The sequence below is a fragment of the Lissotriton helveticus genome, chromosome 5_1 (assembly GCF_964261635.1).
Source record: "Lissotriton helveticus chromosome 5_1, aLisHel1.1, whole genome shotgun sequence".
Taxonomy (NCBI): Eukaryota; Metazoa; Chordata; class Amphibia; order Caudata; family Salamandridae; genus Lissotriton; species Lissotriton helveticus.
Window position 1 is genome coordinate 1,096,616,422 of NC_136065.1, and position 19,120 is coordinate 1,096,635,541.

The 19,120-nt window shown below is 46.6% G+C and overlaps 1 protein-coding gene across 10 annotated transcripts in view; it reads right to left on the bottom strand.

The window, feature by feature from the left end:
- The window catches only part of STN1 (STN1 subunit of CST complex), a 508,555-nt gene that overhangs the window by 277,109 nt on the left and 212,326 nt on the right, over positions 1–19,120 (bottom strand). For 8 of the 10 annotated variants that reach the window (XM_078643719.1, XM_078643715.1, XM_078643710.1 and 5 more), the window contains one exon: positions 10,681–10,752. The exons of the other annotated variants lie outside the window; for them this stretch is intronic. In XM_078643719.1, the coding sequence (XP_078499845.1) occupies positions 10,681–10,752 (72 nt within the window). The remainder of the gene's footprint in view (positions 1–10,680; positions 10,753–19,120) is intronic. 10 annotated transcript variants of the gene reach the window in all.

Consider the following 19,120-nt stretch of genomic DNA (forward strand, 5'->3'; position numbering starts at 1 on the left):
TTATACACTGGGGCCTCGACCAAGTGCCCAAGAGGACCTCTGTAAGGGCGTCATTAAAGGGAAGCAGCAGCTCCGATGAGGCAGACGCTGTCTGGAGCACCTTGGTGAGGAAGTTGGTCTTGAGGGCCACCGTGGGGAGCTCAAGGTTGACCTCAGCAGCCCGACGGAGCACCATCATGTAGGAGACACCATCCTCCATTGTAGGCGGGGGGAAGCGAACCCCGGGTCAGAGGAGACATCGAGGTCACCTGCATCCTCCAAGTCGTCCACACAATCTTGTTCGGAGTCGCATTGCTGAACAAGCGGGTCCTCAGACCCTTCCCAGTCATCGTCCACCTCTGGCGTAGAGGTGGCCAGTCGCGGCGGGAGAGCCGGAGAAGGAACGAACGATGTCGGGAACGGTGCCGGGAATGGGGCCGGACCCGCACTGGCTCCCAACGCGGATCCCAGGCTGGAACAAAATGGTCCGGGAACCGGGGCAAAGGTGGGTTAAACGGCACCCAGTGTGGCGTCGGAGCAGAGGCTGGCGACGGGGCTGGAGCCGAGGGTGGCGACAGAGCGGACAACACCGCACCTCGTGGTGCCGGGACCGGAGTTAGCGGCGCAGGATCCTGTGGCGCCGGGACTGGAGCCGGTGGCAGAGCCGCCGGACCAGCAGGATCTAAACACGGGCCATGGGGCCCGAAGGCGTGCCGGCGGGAGCCCGAGGCCTGTAAAGGTGGTCCATAGCAGCAAGGAACTCTTGCATCAGTTCAGGAGTCGCAGACGGACCCGGGTATGGCGGGTAGGCTGCGGGACTCCCTGGCTCCAGAGGAGCCGCAGGGGCGAGGCCCCTGTCCCCCTCGTCGGCCTCCGAGAAGCGACAGGGGGACGTCGGAGAGCGAACATGCTTCTTTGACTTCTTTTTATGACGACGCTTACCGGAATCCGAAGGTGAAGACTTGGATTCCGAGGAGCGATGGTTCTGGTCCTGCGAGCGGTCCCGGGAATGGCCCCTAGACCCAGAGCGGCGACGTGAAGAATGCTGGACCTCAAGTAACTTCCAATGCCGCTCCCGCAAGGCCTTGGGGGCCATGGCATGACAGTCACAGCAGTCCCGGGAGTCGTGGTCGGTCTCCAGGCAGTAGAGGCAAACATTGTGGGGTCTGCTACCAACATATTTCGGCGACAGGCCCCACAAGACTTAAAGCCGGGCATCCCTACGGGCACCAGGAGAGAAAGTGGGGAGACAAAAGTCTCAAAATAGTGGTCAAAAAGTGACCAAGGTAAGTGCTCAATCCGCATCTGCTCTTACCGGCGAGGAAAAAGAAAGAACTGACGTCAGCGCGCATGGTTGGCACCTAAGTACTCTCTGTGACGTCATCTCAGCACTGACAACTCCAGTGACGGACGCAGAGCAGCAGCACGCCACCTACTGACGCGCAAGGGTACTGCTAAGCAAAACTTTCCGGATCCAGTTTGATGCCTGGGGATATTTATTATTGTTTTTTATTTAAAAACCTACCAGTCCCTGGCAGCCAGGCTAAGGTAAGGAATCTATCACTAACATGTCTCTTTCAGAGCTGAGTGCTGGGATCCGAGGCAGTGCGCTTCCACCCTCCTTCCGTTAGGATAGTCATCATGTTTTGATCCCATCCGCCAAACTCTAAAAAATGCCCTGCACCAGTAACGAGGCCATTCATCCGAGTCCGAGAGACTGAAGCAATGCCTCAAGAAGAATTAAGGGACTTTAGCATAGTTTAGGGCCCATTCTTAAATGTAATCAACTAGTATCTGCCAATTAATTCTACACCAACAATGAACTTTGGCGAAGAAGTAACAAGGTAATCCTGCTTCTGAGTTATAGCCCATGACGTATGTTCTACCTATGGTGCTGGTGAGTCCTGTTAGTATTAGTGCTTTTCCTGCACTGCAACAGGGAAAAAAAAGCCTTTGTAATAGACGTGGGTACCAACATGATAGTGTTCCAAGGGGTTGCTAAAATAACCCAAAACCTATTTATGCACTGTATTTTTGACAACGAAGCACTTTCTTCATGTAAATAGTGAAGTACAAGAAGATAACATGGAAGCACTTTCTTCATGTAAATATAAAGTAGAAGAAGATAAACAATCGATGTTCTATTCAAATGTAACTCATTCAATAAGCTACAACTGTTCAGCTACACACATTTCAGTAGCGGTTTGTGAACTTCTATCTCCCCTTTACTCTCTTAACATTCCATTCATCATTCATTACAATAGTTATACATTGCAGTAAAGCTATATCATCACACATATGTTTTACAAAATTATAAAAACTAATAAGATTTAATACTGCATAAGTGAAAATCTTAGGTGGCTCTGAGGGGAGGTCAGAAAATACACGAGGCGGAGGACAGTATGCATGGAACCAAAAGGTTAGAGTTTGGCCAGGGAGCATGGGTTGTCCTCTATACAGCTTCATTTTCCCATTTGCTATGTCATGCTTTTTTTATTAGATTTTTTGGGGTTTTCAGAAACAGAAGAGAACATATACAGGTTCAGAGTATTGTCGGTTATGCCAGAATATAATCATCAGTAATATACAGGTAAGGCTGGTGAAGGAATTTGTTAGTGTCAACATCAATTGCCATGTCACGCATTATTACTCAAAAAACTTGCTAGGGATCAAATGTAGAAAACATTTGGCACCGTAATATTCAATGTGCCCAGAGGGCACCACAGGCATGCCCAGGGCACAAACAGGGAAAGTGCGCTGTATTCATAGTACAGCAACCCACCCGCACTTTCAAGGGGGAGTAGAGATCCCCTTGCAGGCGGGTGCAGTGAGTGACTGCACCTTCTAGCAGCGGGGTGTCTGGGGGGGTTCATGAGACCCCCTTTCTCATCTCAGGAGGGCTGCGTTTAGGAGGTGCACTGAAAGTGCGCCACCTTTTTGTGGTGCACTGTCAGTGTGCCTCCTAAAGGCATGTTTGTCTCTACGCTCACGTTGGTAATACACCGTGGACGCAGAGGCAAATTGATACCCTCATTTGCATGGGGCCACACCCCGATGCAAATGTGGGAACAACCTCTCATGTTAGTGCTAGCGCTACATGTGCGCCATTGCTATCAGTATTACAGAAGGGGATGCTCAAGTGTCTGTGACCTCTTATGTAATATCAGAGTGCTCTGATGGTGCACAAGCAGGCACACATGCCCGTCGTGCCCCCTGGGGCACTTTCTGTAACCTGGCCCCCGATCTGCACATAAGCATAGTAGTGCTGGGTAGTGCAAAAATGGTAGGGAAGAAAGCTATGTTAGTAGGTCGTTGGCAGTCCAAGAGGTGTCTCAGATACTGCATGCAATGCCTTTTTACAGTCCAAGACTCACTGCAACAATTCACATTTTAGTATTCTTCTGAATATCATTGGTCTACTGGTGCTTTCAGAGTAGGATTAAAGGCATTCCAGACCACTGGCTCCTGTACTTTAAGGGTAGTGCCTCAGGGCTTTTGGCCCCTGACTTGTGCTTATGGAATGAGGATTAGCTATTAATCTAGTTGCACTCTGAAGTAACCAAAATACAACATACGTTGCTTGATACCAAAGCTTTAATAAATAAAAATGCCTAATGGGTTGCAGAATGCTATACAATGTAAATTATGCAAACCTTCAAACACGTCCTTTTAAGGAAGCAAGGTTTTCATAAATGACAAAAATATGATTTAACATGAGCCTGTGAAAACAGTGAGCAAACTAAAGCATATATTGAAAAGAACATCAGCCCTAGAACAGAAACTGAGTATGCTGTACTGGGATCATACACACCTAATGCAAGCCTATGGCAACAAAATGCAGCTTTCTGGTTAAATATCCTAATGAAGTTGCTGCAAAGGCACCAACGAATAATGACTATCCAACTAGGACAGATATTCGTGTAGGGTATGCGCGCGCACCCAGCAACAACACCCAAAGCCCACCGCAAAGGAAATTCCACACAAGGTTATGTATAAAAATAGCCTTTGTATTACACCAAAACACATTAGATAAAAACACACACTTTACAATGTGCCAACAGGCACGGGCAGAATTTACAGGGGATATGTACAGGACAGGGCCACAGGGACCACTGTCAGGAATATGCACTTGTAGATTTTAGAATAATAATCACTGTAGGACGAACATGAAACATAGAGCACACAACCAGTAACTACTGGTAACAGGTAAGTACCACCTACGCAACCCTAACCACCTTAGGAGAATGTCAAGCAGGGAACCAGGACCTCACTAGCAACACCTGTACTAGGAGAAAACAACCACCTAAGTATCACCATACATTTAGGGGTATAAACATGAGAACATTACACATGATGCATCACAACATTCAGAGGTGTAGGGAAGAAAACACATGATGCATAAACATACATTCAGCGGTGTAAGGAAAGCAACTTTGTACATGATGCATAAAAACACATTCAGAGGTACCAGAACACAGGGTGCGCAAAACATACAACACACAGTACATTTCCTAGCACCCTAAGAAGCACATAACTCACAAGAAAGTCCAGGTTGTGCCACTGCGCTCAAAACCTAAACGTAGCAGCTGCCCCCTACTTGCTGGGCAGCTGAGGACAGGGACAGAACAGGGCCTAAAGCTGGAGCTGGCACTAAGTGCTGCGCAGCTGGAAGGCCAAGGTAGGGATGAAGGAGTGCGACTAACTCCTAAGTCCAAAAGAACATGTCCCCTAGGAATAAAAGCCTAAACGGTGCAGCTGCCCACTGCGTGCTAGGTAGCTGGGACAAAACTGCGACAAGGGCTCTCGCTAGCCCTCAGGGATAAATCTGCGCAAGGGTTGGAGCCCTCTAGGCTCTAGGACTCATGCTGCGGAACGGGGGAGACATTTAGGCTCAGGAACCAATGCTGCACATTGTGGGAGCCTTCTAGAATACATATTGTGCAAAAACGTTGGAGCCCTCTAGGCTCTGCACACACTGTGTGCCTGGGAGCACTCTGGCTCCTTCAGGAAAGAAAAGGCCCCCTATCGTTGGAGCCACGGGGCTCAGCACGGGTTCCTCGGGCCCTTTAAATCAATATTGTTAGGTTAGGGCGGCCCACTGCCATCCAGGGCCGCGCTAGCTCTATGCTCCCCGTGGGAGCGGGGATTACTTGGGCCCTCCTCCCCCCTACCCTCCGGGCAGCCCTACTCACCGGCTGCTTCCCGGAGGCGGCGGGGGCGATGTCCTTCTCACCCGGTCCCTCATCTCTGGACCGGGGCTTCCGGTAAGCACTACTCAGGGCTGCGGGCAATTTCCCTTTTTCCCGGGGCTCCCTCCAGGTCATGGGAGCCCCGCATCCTCGGCGCAGGTTGCTGCTAGCGGCCCCGCAGCTCTCCCCAGCTCATGGGAGCCCCGGGCTGCGGGAGACCTCCACCCGGCCAGCTTCCTTTTCCTTTTGCGGCGGGGCGGGCAGCCAATCACGGCGCTGCGGCAGGCGGGACTTCCTCGAAGCAAGCGGAAGTCCCGCCCTGCTCCAGGCGCCCGGCCGCCTGACTTCCTGTGTTGCCGCGGCGGCGGCGCCATCACTGCTTCGGGGGCAATAATGAGGGGTGGGCACCCTCGTAGGATACAATAAAGGTAGAAACGGGGTGGGCACCCGTGATTAGTCATTTAAAAAAACGGGCATAACGCCGGGTAGGCACCGGCTATAAAATATACAAAATGAGCGGGGTGGGCAACCGCGTTGCTATTAGTAAATGCATCAATGGGGGCCTATAAAGGGCAGGAGCGCTTCCCTCCGAGGGAAAACAACAGCGCTCTGCCCAGAGAAGACAAGTAAAGCGCCCTTCAAGGCGCTGGGGGGCACAGGCAGCACCAGGGCCCTACGGAATGACCGCTTTCAGCAGCCAGGGCCCCAGCAACAAGGTCCTCCTAGGGGCAGAGGGCAGGAGGGTACAAAAGAAGTCCTCCAGCACCCAGGCCAGGCAGAGGGGTCCCCATAGCTCCTCCAGTAATCCAGGGCATTAGCAGTCCAGGGGCTGGGCAGGGCCCAGGGAGGCAAGCCTTCCCCTGGGCCCCAGCAGCAGCACTCCCCTGGCAGATTCAAGTGTCAGAACGAGAACATTTTGTAAGGAGACACAGACCCTTTTTATACAGTGAATTCCTTTGTCTAAAGGTGCAGGGTGGGGGAAAAACCAGGCGCAGCTGGTTTGGGAGCACTCTTGATGGGCTCAACCACCCTTTCCTTTCACTGGCCAGGCTAGGGACATTAGACGCACCACAGGGTGCGGAGCCAGCATTGTGTGGGGAAAGCCCAGCCCTATTCAGGTCCCAGGTGCATCACTCCCCCACATCACACATGCTAATCTCAACACTCACCACCGGGGCAGACCCATCATGACTCATGGAGCCTGGCACACCAGCTAGCTCCAGCCAATCACAAGCCAGCACATTCACTGCACAGACAGGCACACTTCTAGAAGTGGCACTTCCATATTAGACACAAACACGCTGCACGCATCATTGCGCAGCATTCAATCACACGAGTCCGCACATACCAGACTCGAGCCTGCACACCCCACGCATCAGGAACTACCAGGGACACATACATTCCCCATGCATTCCTATGGGAGGGCAGGCCAATCTCACACACGCACTCAGGGAGCGCACGCACTTTACACTGCGCCACAGTGTCAAAGTGCGCCAAGACCAAAAATCACTATAATTATTTAATAATACCAGGCAAAAAGTTCAGGGGTGAACCTGCCAGAAGGGCCAAGTCCAACACAACCCCCTTCCAGACAAAACGCAGGGCAGACCAATCACCACTATGATGGACTTCCCGGCTTTGGGCGGTAGAACACGGACGCGGGCCCGCACTGCAGGGACACCCTCCAGTTCTACGCCCTGTTGTTCCACAAGACAAGTACATACCTAAAAAAAAAAAACAGGCCCAACCAGGCTACCCCACTGGTACTCCTTAGTTGTCCACGGCTAGGACCAGGCCCTAGGCCCCCCAGATACCACTGGTCCATGCCAATCCAGAGTGGTGGGTGGTAACCCTGGCATACAATAGCCATTCTCCACTCCCTTTCTCAGGGTAGTTCCAAACTACCACTGATCCTTCAACCTAGGGTCCGCACCCTCAGGCTGACCAGAGGTCACGGGCAAGAATGCCCCACCCTACCTCTACTTCTGGTGTTGCGCACTCTCCCAGGAGAAGCACCCTCAAGAACACAACTCTCCCACCTGGGATCCAAATTTACCGGATGCACAGGGGTCAGACTCCCTCTGACCCCCTTCCAGAGTTCTGCAACCTCCCACTGTAGAACAGGATCCCTCCACTTAAGGTAGGCCCCACCTGCTCTCAGGGTAGTACCACAACACTCAGCCAAGAACCCTAAAAATCCCTGCTAGGCCTGTATCGCCCCTTCTGGGAAACACAGGGTCTCTTCACTTAAGATGAGCCCCACCTGTGTTCACAGGGGTACCCCTAGAAGACAAACCGGCCAGGACACTGGCTACAGTCGCCCTGCCGTCCAGGACAGGCAAACACCTGAACATGGCTCCCTAACCTTGGGACGCTACCCTTTGGTTAGATGCCTGGTGCACCAGGACTTCTACAAGTTGAAAACAAAAATCTAAGACTTTCTCTCCTTCAGCAGCAAGGCAACCACTGCAGGTCAATCCCCCATACAGCTTACCCGGTTCCTTCTCTTCAGGCAGGAATTCCTTCTTGTAACTTCAGGACACTACGTACAGTTGCCCTTACGTCCAAATCCGGAAACTGGCTCCCCAACCGAGGGACGTACCCTTTGGTCAGATGCCTGGCGCACCAGGACTTCCTTGAGGATGACACATAACTAATGTGTCGTGTACAAGTCTGCCTGTCACTCAGGACAGAAGTGGCATCACCCGGTCACTGCTTGGCAACACAACCCTTCTGGCTGGTCCCTGACCCACTGGTTCTTCCACTGGGGAACCTATCCCCCTCGCACCTCTCCATCTGGACTTCTGCACCCTCCCAACTGGAGCGGTACTGCCAGACACCAGAAAAACTGAAACCCTGTTCACTGATGTTCTACGTTCTTCAAACACTCTGGGAGAGCCTCCTCAAATGACCTATTGGTACAGCCTAGGCCCCCGACCTGACGTTCCCTTCAGAAACATTCCAGGCCCTGAGACTGGGTTTCGGGCACCTGAAGACACGCAGTCCCACCCACTCCTTCTCCTCTGAGACAGGACGTGAGCCCCTACACCGAGACCTAGCTGGGCTACACTGAACCTTTTCCACCACACTGGGCTGGAAGACACCTCAGCCACTCCTTTTGGAATCACTCCATCCCCTACGTCTCCCTCCTCCCAGAACCTTACCAACTCCAAAATTCTGTCTCTAAACAGACCACAGAAATCAAAAGCAGGCTCCACTTCTGCAGACGTACTTGGGAAAAGTTTAACACACGGAACTTAGGTATCTGAGCAAAACAAGAGCACACAAGTATTCAGCAAGCTCCCCATCCAGAGAACTCACACAATTCATCCACACATGCCCCCACCCCACTCCCAAGACTGGTAAGGCAGTTTCTACCACCCCTGATTTCTCAACCTGACCACACGTGACACAGGTACCATTACTCCAGGACAGGGACAGGGGACACATGCACTGGACACATATATGCTGCCACCACTGGATCCCACCCTTCTGGTGAATCCAGAAAACACACTGCACTTAGGGGGATGATCTACCCTCCCGAGCCAGGGACCCCTAACTCACAGTGCAGAGGAAACACATTTCCACAGAAATGAAATTTTTAGCAAACTTACACAATAATCCCCAAATGTGATTTATCTAACATTCTGAGTTTTGTGGTGCAGCCAGCTGCTACTGTGGTACAGCGCAAACACAAATCCGGATCCCTTCCGCTGCCAGCCAATGTTAGAAATTAGATTTCTGGTTGGCTGAGGCTTGCGCCAAAGCCAGGCAGAAACCACCATTCCCACGTCACATATAAAAAGCAAAAAGTTCAGGGGTCAACCTGCCAGAAGGCCAAGTCCAACAGGTAGTAAGATAGGAAAAGAAGACATGCTTTAGTTTAAAATATGTCACACAATGTTTGCACGATTACCAGTAGTGACCAAACCAGCACATCAGGGAAAATTACCAAGAGTAATGGCATAAAAAACTTCATTGAGAAGATGAAATACCACTACATGAGAAATTAAATTACAGCCAGAATAGCAAGTGTCCTCTGCTATTAAGGAAATAAAACTAGCAATAAATCTTCTTAACTAAACATGCATTATCATTTAACTATTAATTTTAACTATGCAGATACAACTGTATTCATGCAATAATTTTGTCTTCAGAGATCAGCTTTTTACTTTCTGGCATTTTGCTATTATACACAAACACTTCATTTTTGATAAAAATACTTAATTTCCCAAACAAAGAAAAAATATTTTTCTGTAAATATAAACATATTTTTTGCCTCAAAATACCAGTGCTCATTTTTCGTAAATATACATTTAATCCCTAAACATTAGCAGGCCATGTTTATAAAACACTCACATGAACAAATGCTTAAGTACAGACTCTGCTTTAGAAGGCTATGTTTTGCCATTACAATATGCCAAGGATTGCCACAATTTTATCAGTAGTAGACACCATAATACCAAGGATGCCCTAATATTCCACTGATGGGCACCATTAAACTGGTCTCCTCATTCTGGTACATATGGAAACCATAATGCCAAAGATGGCCAAAATATGCACTTGAACACATTATTTATATTATACCAGGGGTGGACGCCAATGGGCCACAGCTGGCATAATCGGGCAAACGCTGTGCACAGTATCCCAAGAATGGGCACCATTAACCCAGGCTCCTCATTCTGCTGGACACCATAATGCCAAAGATGGCCAAAATATGTCCTTGAACACATGATTTATATTATACCAGGGGTGGACAGCATTGGGCTACAGTTGGCATAATTAGGCCACAATCATGTTATGGGTGACCCCATGATAAGAAAAATTCCCTCGATATATCAAAGATGGACATTATGATGCCAGGAGTGACCGCCACTATGCCATAGAGAGTAACCCATCATTGCATAGGAAGCCACACTTAGACCACAGATGCTTAATTGATGCCTACCAGGCTTACCGTTATGTAGCTACACCATTATACACGGTGGGGTTACCATTATGCAGGAATAGTCATCATTGTGCCAGAGATAAGCCCCATGGTGCGTAAGGAGCACCAGTTGCCGCTGCCTTTGGCTAGGTTCACGATTTACAATGTGAATACATACATCTCTTATGAAAGGTCAATACACAAGGATAGCCAAATTAGAGGCACACTAAGACCTACGCGCACACACTACACAGCCGATCCCTTGGTCAGTCAGAGAGGCCTTTACACTCCCACCAAGGCCCATGACCCACACTTTAATGTTTTTCCACAGGAAGTTTGCATGCTCACATCCGGCTCCTCCAGTCCCACAAACTGCTCCAACTAGTTTTTGAGCCCCGGCTCAACACAGTGCAGGAAACAGCAAGGCCTTGTGCAACATGACCAATCATCATGCAACGTTTCCCCATGGTGATTGGTTGTGTGAGGAGACCGTCATGCTGCCAGCAATATGGTTGGCTGAATGGTCATAAATGCATTATTGTGTATCCGTAGCAAAATGTGATATTAAAAGGCCATGTACGGTACCAAAGGATGAATTCTCAAGCAGACCAGTCTTCTTCCAGCAGGTACAGCTTATAACACCAGTGCTGTCATCCACTGAAATAAAACAAGAAAGTAAAATTCGAATCTGTCGCCTATTGAGAATTGTACAAACATTGTGATAACTTTGTCCTGAAGTTTGGTAGCGGACTGTCTTTGGTTAATACAGAAAGACAATGAATTTGAAAAACACCAGAACCTGTGTATACATGTATTCCTATATTTAGTGCAATATGTTATTTTCTTATTAGTACAGATATCTGCTGAATACATAATAGCTGGCTGAATACATGGGATGACGTTGTTGCAGTAGACTACAACTTGAACTACGGTGGCGAAAATGAAATCGGGTTAACATATCAATTTCAAACTCACCACACGCACTACGTTGGATTTAGAGTATAAAGTAACGTGCACGCTGGTTCCTTATTTATAGGTATCGGTGAGAAAAATCAGCAAAATCTAGAACAAGATTATGTATGATGGGGAAGATAATGGTCCTACACCTGTTAAAAAAGTAGCTGTAGACTTAGTACAGTAGAACTTGAAAGAGTAATAAGAGCAGTAGTAGTGCTGCCAACAGTAGTAGTAACAGTTTTAGTAGCACTAAAATTATAACTATTATATTTGTATTATTTGTGATTGGTATTTGATGTAATATGAACCTAGGCCCAAATAGCTGCAGAATTCAGTTTATTAAACGAGAGGCATCTTTAACATGTGTTTCTAAGCACAGAGCAATATTGTGATGGGGCTGTTGTGTGAAATCAGATCACAGAAACCAGGATGTGATGGTGAAGTAGTGTGGGGGGCATATAACTGGGACAGTACACGTATTCAGCAGCAGGTATTCGCACACTAAACATTACAAATATTACAGTTTGAGGCTGTCAATCAAGAGGTCTACTCATCAAACAACTATTTGGCACATACACAAAGCAACTGAGAAACTCCATGAATTTGAGCCAGAATTGAATAAATCTTGCATTAAAACAGCTGCTTCTGAGAGGATGAGGACAACACAAGATCAACATCCGTAGAATTATAAGAAAACACTGGAATCTTCCTAAAGCCAGGCCTCAGCCTGTATCTCTTTCACAGTTTTACTTTAGCGTGAAGCAGAATTTAAAGAACCAGCTTGTACATACCAAGCATGACAAAAGTACGAGAGGTGTTGAAGTCAATTCTAGGTGGAGTCTTCTTTCTATCAATGGACATCACCCATGGGGCTATTGCTACACGTGTCCATTCACGTGTCCATTCACCTCCCCTTCAAAGTGAAGGATTTTAAATGGAGACAAGGTATGGAAACAAACATAACTTTCCAAACTGTACCTCCTTTTTCTCCATGGTGCATACGCTACCGGAGAATGACCACAAGAGCAATGAAGATAAGGAGAACAGTTTGCATAGACAAATAGCAGGACCCTAGGCTTGGGGATAAAACGAAAAAAGGCACAGTCAGTGTAGGCACAAGAAGGGACAACAGCACACATAATCTATGCAGATTGGGCAGAATTGCGTTTGTATGTTTATCACATTAAATCCAAATTTGTTGATTCACCTAATGCTTGAGTCAATATGTTTGAGGTGTCCAGATTTTAACACGCTCGTCTCCAGTTGGGCACCAGGAGGTTCCATTAAGGTCAGAATTTTGAAAGGAATGAATAAGTGTTCTGTTCAATCCAATGTAAGATGGTTAGAGATTTGAATGTAGTGCTTCTTTATGAACAGTTCTGGGAGAGGCCTTATTGTGGATGGGGAAGTAGCACTGATGTACTTGGTTTAAGAAGAGAAGGATCTGTGGAGAATGTGCAAGTGTCTTTGTCTTTCACCCAAAAGAGGTTGGAAACTCCCCGCAAAATCTAATCACAGGAGGAGGCATGATGATGAGTGCTAAAGTCAAGGAAAGCATCAATAAGTGTCATACTGTTTTCAGCTGGACATGTAGAAGAACAATGTTCCAACAGGTATCACTTCAAAGGGCAGTTAAACATGTATGCAAACTGCATTACATAGAAAAGAAACAAGGAGACTGAATAAGAGTTTTTAAGGGCTGTTAATCGCCAAAATTACATCAAACAGGATTGTTCAAGGACATACAGTTAAAGCAGCACTGTACAAGAGGAATCTTGTGACAACCCGAAGGCACTTGGTGTATGATGATATATACAAGTGAATAAAAAGTGACGACGCAAGTGAACAGAGTGAACAGCGTGAACGGCGCGAGGTGAACAATAATGAAAATATATACAAGTAATAAATAACCACATTAGTAATCATTATTTGACATTTTCATTAGGATCTGAGCAAAGCAGAGGAGTTGCGCCCTATAGTTGCGCTGTGGTGTCGACGGCGGTTCGACCCTCGTTACTTGGGGTCGTCTTCAGGACAGGGTTGTCGATGGAATGGTGTGCTGCAGGGGAAAGAAAAGGGGTTGAGAGCAGGGAATGGGCAAGGAAAAACAGGGGTGAGCAGTGACATGTGGCAGTGAGGAGGGCAGACTGGTGGGTGAGTGAATGAGGTGAAGATCCTGACATGGGATCGGTGAGGGATGTCCAAAGAAAGGACTTAAACGAGGTGAGTTGGAAACGAAAATGTCATGTGCAATTTATCGGGGTTCGAAGGGAGCATGCGTAATAAACTAGCTAGCATTAAAAGAACCAGTATCGAATTGCGTAGCTCATTAAGGGAGGGATGAGCCCAACTGGCGGGTCATGCAAAGAGGGCACATTGCCAACCTGTGAGGTAAAACGAAGCACCAGGTAAACGTGCCGATGGCACGGCGGTTGGGCTCATCCCTCCCTTAACGAGCTACGCAATTCGATACTGGTTCTTTTAATGCTAGCTAGTTTATTACGCATGCTCCCTTTGAACCCTGATAAATTGCACAAGACATTTTCGTTTCCAACTCACCTGGTTTAAGTCCTTTCTTTGGACATCCCTCACCGATCCCATGTCAGGATCTTCACCTCATTCACTCACCCACCAGTCTGCCCTCCTCACTGCCACATGTCACTGCTCACCCCTGTTTTTTCCTGCCCATTCCCTACCCTCAACCCCTTTTCTTTCCCCTGCAGCACACCATTCCATCGGCAACCCTGTCCTGAAGACGACCCCAAGTAATGAGGGTCGAAACGCCGTCGACACCACAGTGCAACTATAGGGCGCAACTCCTCTGCTTTGCTCAGATCCTAATGAAAATGTCAAATAATGATTACTAATGTGGTTATTTATTACTTGTATATATTTTCATTATTGTTCACCTCGCGCCGTTCACGCTGTTCACTCTGTTCACTTGCGCCGTCACTTTTTATTCACTTGTATATATCACCATACACCAAGTGCATTCGGGTTGTCACAAGATTCCTCTTGTACAGTGCTGCTTTAACTGTATGTCCTTGAACAATCCTGTTTGATGTAATTTTGGCGATTAACAGCCCTTAAAAACTCTTATTCAGTCTCCTTTTTTCTTTTCTATGTAATGCAGTTTGCATACATGTTTAACTGCCCTTTGAAGTGATACCTGTTGGAACATTGTTCTTCTACATGTATATCCTACCCAGTTCCGACATGGTTTATGGGTCCTACTCCTGTCTTTATTTGCACTGGTTTTCAGCTGGACGGCACAAGATGTTCACCCTCAAGGGTTTAGGCGCTGTGCTTGTAATCCTCACAGTGAGGTATCAGTACAAGGCAAAGTTGACTGAGTTACTCAGTATGCATTTAAGGAACTGCTAGAGGATAAAGGCAATATCGTACCACTAGGTTTTTATGTTCTATTGAGGTGGACGCTTTTGTATTATAGTGGTTAGAAAGTGGTAAGAAGGATGCACAGAACCTGTTTTTCACATATGAAAAGTGTAAAGGGGGAGCAAGGAAACATACATAGTCTCCTACTGCCCAGGGCCAAGATACCAACATCGACACCTCATCTGCTACGAATAGTAATCACATATTGTAGAAGCGCGCTGAGATATACGAGAGGTTACCACCATATGCTCCTACCATACTGGTGCTAGGAATTCCCACTCAATCGGGAGTAGTTACTGCTCGACAATGATTGCCATGGACAGATGCAGGGATTGCTACCATTGGGCGTTTTTCTCAGAAGGTACCCTAATGTCACATGATGCCTTTATCCGAGAGCACAGAGCACCAAATGGACTGTTCCTACTACATGCCAGCTTCTCAATATCAATTCGAGAAATTTGGACTCAGGGGGGTAATGAGCCAGAGACACACGCACTACTCACTATGCAATACCTAATTGAAAACGGGGCACACCTGACCAAGAGGCTATACCAGGGGATCCGTACAATAGCAGCAGTGCCGTTATAGCCACTTCGTGATAAGTGGGAAAGGGATGTGGGATGCACACTTACAGATAGAGAATGGGACACCCGAAAAAAGTATCTCGTAATCCCAAATTTAAGTTAATCCAATTGATGTTAGTGCACAGGGCTTACTTAACCCCACGCCGGCTAAGCACAATGTTCCCAGATGTGGGGGACACGTGCCCGCGATGCCACACCCCTGATGTAGGACTAATACATATGATATGGAATTGCCCAAGGCTGGGATACTACTGGACATCTGTGTGTCAGATACTGATGGATATCACCCCAGTGCGAACCAAGGACTCCCTGGAGTATTGTATTTTAGGACTAGGGCCGAGAGGGAAGATGGGCAGTCCACTCCATAAGTACGCTCATTTGGCGCTTTTATTAGCTAAGAGGAATATTACACAATGGTGGAAAGCCAAAAGGGCGCCATCTTTACAGGAATGGCATGCGGAAATGACCCGGTGGGGTAAAGCGGAAAAGGCGGAGTTGAAGAGAGAAGAACAAAGGGAATTACGAAAGACACCGATATCTAGGGCTTGGAACACACTACTAGAGGAATATGCCGCGATTGATATACAGTTGTACTGAGGGGATAGCGCTATGTCTACCCAAACCCCCTAACTGGCACTAGACACCGCACATAACTACGATAACAGCAGAATTTATGGCAGGACAGGATGGGTTGTGGACAGTTGCGCTCATCAGGAGCTTATGTCTCAGGATACATAGTAGGAGCATGTGAATATGTAAACAATGGGAAGTGTTTACTGGGCATAGGGGGCGAGAGAGGGAGGGAGTTAGATGATCAATGTCAGGACGGATTTATTTGACTCTATTTTGAACTATAAGTGACATATGTTGATTGCACGCGAGAGGATAGGCGTAGGCAATAATGCCGTACAATGGGTCGTAAATTGAAATCGTCATTATTAAACGAAGGATGAAACGTAATGTCACTTGCAATATGTGGAAGGTCATAAAGGAATATGTAGAGTCTTTTGTACAATTGCAGAACCCATATCTGATATGTTATATGGATGTATACTATCACAATGCGTGGCTTCCTCCTACATATGCTCTTGTTGTATAAAATTAACAACAATATGTTTTAAAAAAAAATGAAAAGTGTAAAGGTATAAAGGTCAAAGTCTTGGATGAGGACAGATATAGAATTTGCAATAAAGACTGCAGACCGACAGATCAGGAGGGCCAGCTTCCATGTGATGTACAGGAGATGGCTTACTGTGTTGAGAGGTTTTTTTCTGAGCTTGGTTCGGCAGATTTATCTTTGTATGTTGGACTTCTCCCTCTGGAAAATGTTGTAATAGGATGTGTTTTTGGGTTCTGTGATCACAGAGCAATCAGTTGTGTGTGATCCATTACAGTTAATGTAGTGGGAAGAATGCTCTGCAGTATTGGGGTTAGTGTGCATGTTGAGCTCTTCAAGAATAGGATAGGGGCAGGAGGTAGCACAGTGTTTGTGGTAGAGAGATGGAAAGAGTTGTTTGCAGACTTTGTATCATTCATGCAGGTAATGCAATAGTCAGAAGTCAAGTTAGAGAATTTCCAGAGTGGACAAGAGATGTGTGCCCTTGTTCGTAGTAAGTGTCTGCTATGTAACACAAGCATTTGCAATGCAATCAGTCTCGCCTTTGAGACCTTATATGTATTTAGCTATGCAGCACATTAGCCTTGGTGCTGAAACATCTATTGTTCTTTAACATGGGGAGAAAGTAAGCACCAAAGTGCGTGACACGTCAGGAGAAACACATGGAGAGAAATATTGCCTTTCTCTGTTTTTAATATAAAATCAGGGCCTTTGGTGGTCATATCACTGAAAATACAAGATTTGAAAACAATATTATTGTCTACGGGTGCTTGTGGAAGACAATTTCTTTGGACTGGAATCTAGAAAATGCTAAAGTGATTCTGGTATGTTACTGGCCTCTGCTGGTCGTTTTCTATCAAGAAAGTTAAATAGAAGCAGTTGCCAGAAAAAGAAAAAAAAGAAAGTCTCTCAGTAGAAAACAATTCTGGTATTTTACTGACCTCTGCTGGTTGTTTTCTATCAAGACAGTTAAATAGAGGCAGTTGAACAGAAAAATAGTCCCTAAGCGGAAGCAGACAAGTCCTACGGCTGATCTCCAGAGCCCACAAAGTACACACATATATAAGCATACACTAAGTATATACTAAAGTATATACAAGTGGTCTCGAATGCTCGACCTAAAAATTCACATATTCACTCCACTTGCTTGAATCATTTTCATGGGTGGCTGAGTGCTTCCATGGAGAGTGTTTGTGTGCTATTGTTTTGCTGTAGTTTGACTGGAGTGGGACGCTATGGCTATTGGGAGATGGAGGAGTGGATGAAGATAAACTAGTAGTGCTGTGGTCTGAAAAGATGCTAAGTATGAAATCTGTGTTAACGTCCAAAGCCATGGTGGAAGACTTCAGAAACTTCAGAGTATCAAACTATGTGGGGCAGATATGGAGGGAGATATCTGAGTATTGGATAATGACCAGATTCATTGAGGGTGATATGCAACTCACATTTCTGGTTACTGTAATTTGAGATAGTAGTTTATTCTCTCTAATGGATTTTTGTGTTCTTAGTCTACATATATGCAGGCAACACACATCTCATTTTTGGCTGATCAAATTTCTATTGTACACAAAACATAAGTAAGGATCAGCAGGTTTTGGCCAATTGGCTTCCAATTATGCAGCGGCGAATGTCCACCAATAGTCTCAAGCTAAATTCTACCACACGGAAAGCCTGCTTACCACCTCGAAGGTTCTGGTTTGAACGATGATGTCTGGCCTCTATGAGTTAACCTGCTCACCCTGCCACAGCAGTTTGTAATGTTGGTAATTATATTGACTCAAATCCGGCTTTCACACTCTTGTGGCCAGAGTTGTCAACACCTGCTTTGCAGAGCTAAGGACTTTTAAACAAATAGTCCCCTTCATTGAAACATAATTATAAACTCTTGTAATGAACGCCCAGGTTCAGTTCAGAATAGACTGCAAATTCAATATACATGACCTCCCCAGTAAGGGTTTCCATTCTCATCAGCTAGTGTAGAATTCTGCTGTCCTGGTGGTGACTGGACTCTAAAGAGGGGAATCACACCCCACTCTTCTCATGACTCTCTCCGCGCAGTGGACGGAGGGATGCCCTACTGTGTTTTCTGGCGCAGGCTGTTTAATGATTTTTACTGCGCCACTCCCTTGTATGCTTGGTGCCTGACCCGACCCCCCTGCTTATTCTAATTCAAGCAGGTTTCAGGCGGACAAATATTTGATTTTTCGTAATGACGCATTTTACATTCCTGCCTCCCTACCATATCAGATGTGGTGGATTAATGTCGCACAATATTGATTTCTTGGTGTTCTGTTTCAGCAAGTGCCATGTCTAATATTATATCTATTCCCTGTGGGGTCTCCTGGAGCGTTTTAATGATCCCCTTGCAATTTTTGTTATTTAAGGATTTTTTACCCCTTTCAATCTATAGATTGTGATTCGAGGTTCCTGTAAGTTTTGCGTGCGCCATCATGTACATGTACCTCATAATTTAACCTCTATGATATTCATATTCATTGATTGCTCCTTCCTAATTTTCTCATCTGGTGACTTATGTCACGGTCTATAAATGTGACCAGTCTGCTCCAATATTTAGTGAGTAACGCTTGTACGAGACTCACCCAGCAGCAGCTCCTAGCCCCTTATTTTCATTATTATTAATTGCCCCCTTTTCTGTGTTTCATCTTCGCCTTAGTCACTGCCAGAACCCACCAGGACAATTTTCGGTAAGACATTTTTGCAAGTTTTCCTTCCATTTACTACATTTATTGTTGGTGTCGTGTTTTCCGCCTATTCCTAGTCTCTAATTCGTGTTTTACTATCTTCTTTCCAGCCCCTTGGTGCTCTTAATGTTGTCAGCCCTGATGATGACCTTCGAATCATTTAAAAGGTCGAAGCACCTCAGCTCTTGTACCGTTAGACTACATGGACATGCTCTGCTCTGTACACTTTTGAGTCCCGAGTCCACTGCACTTCTGAATACAAACTTTCC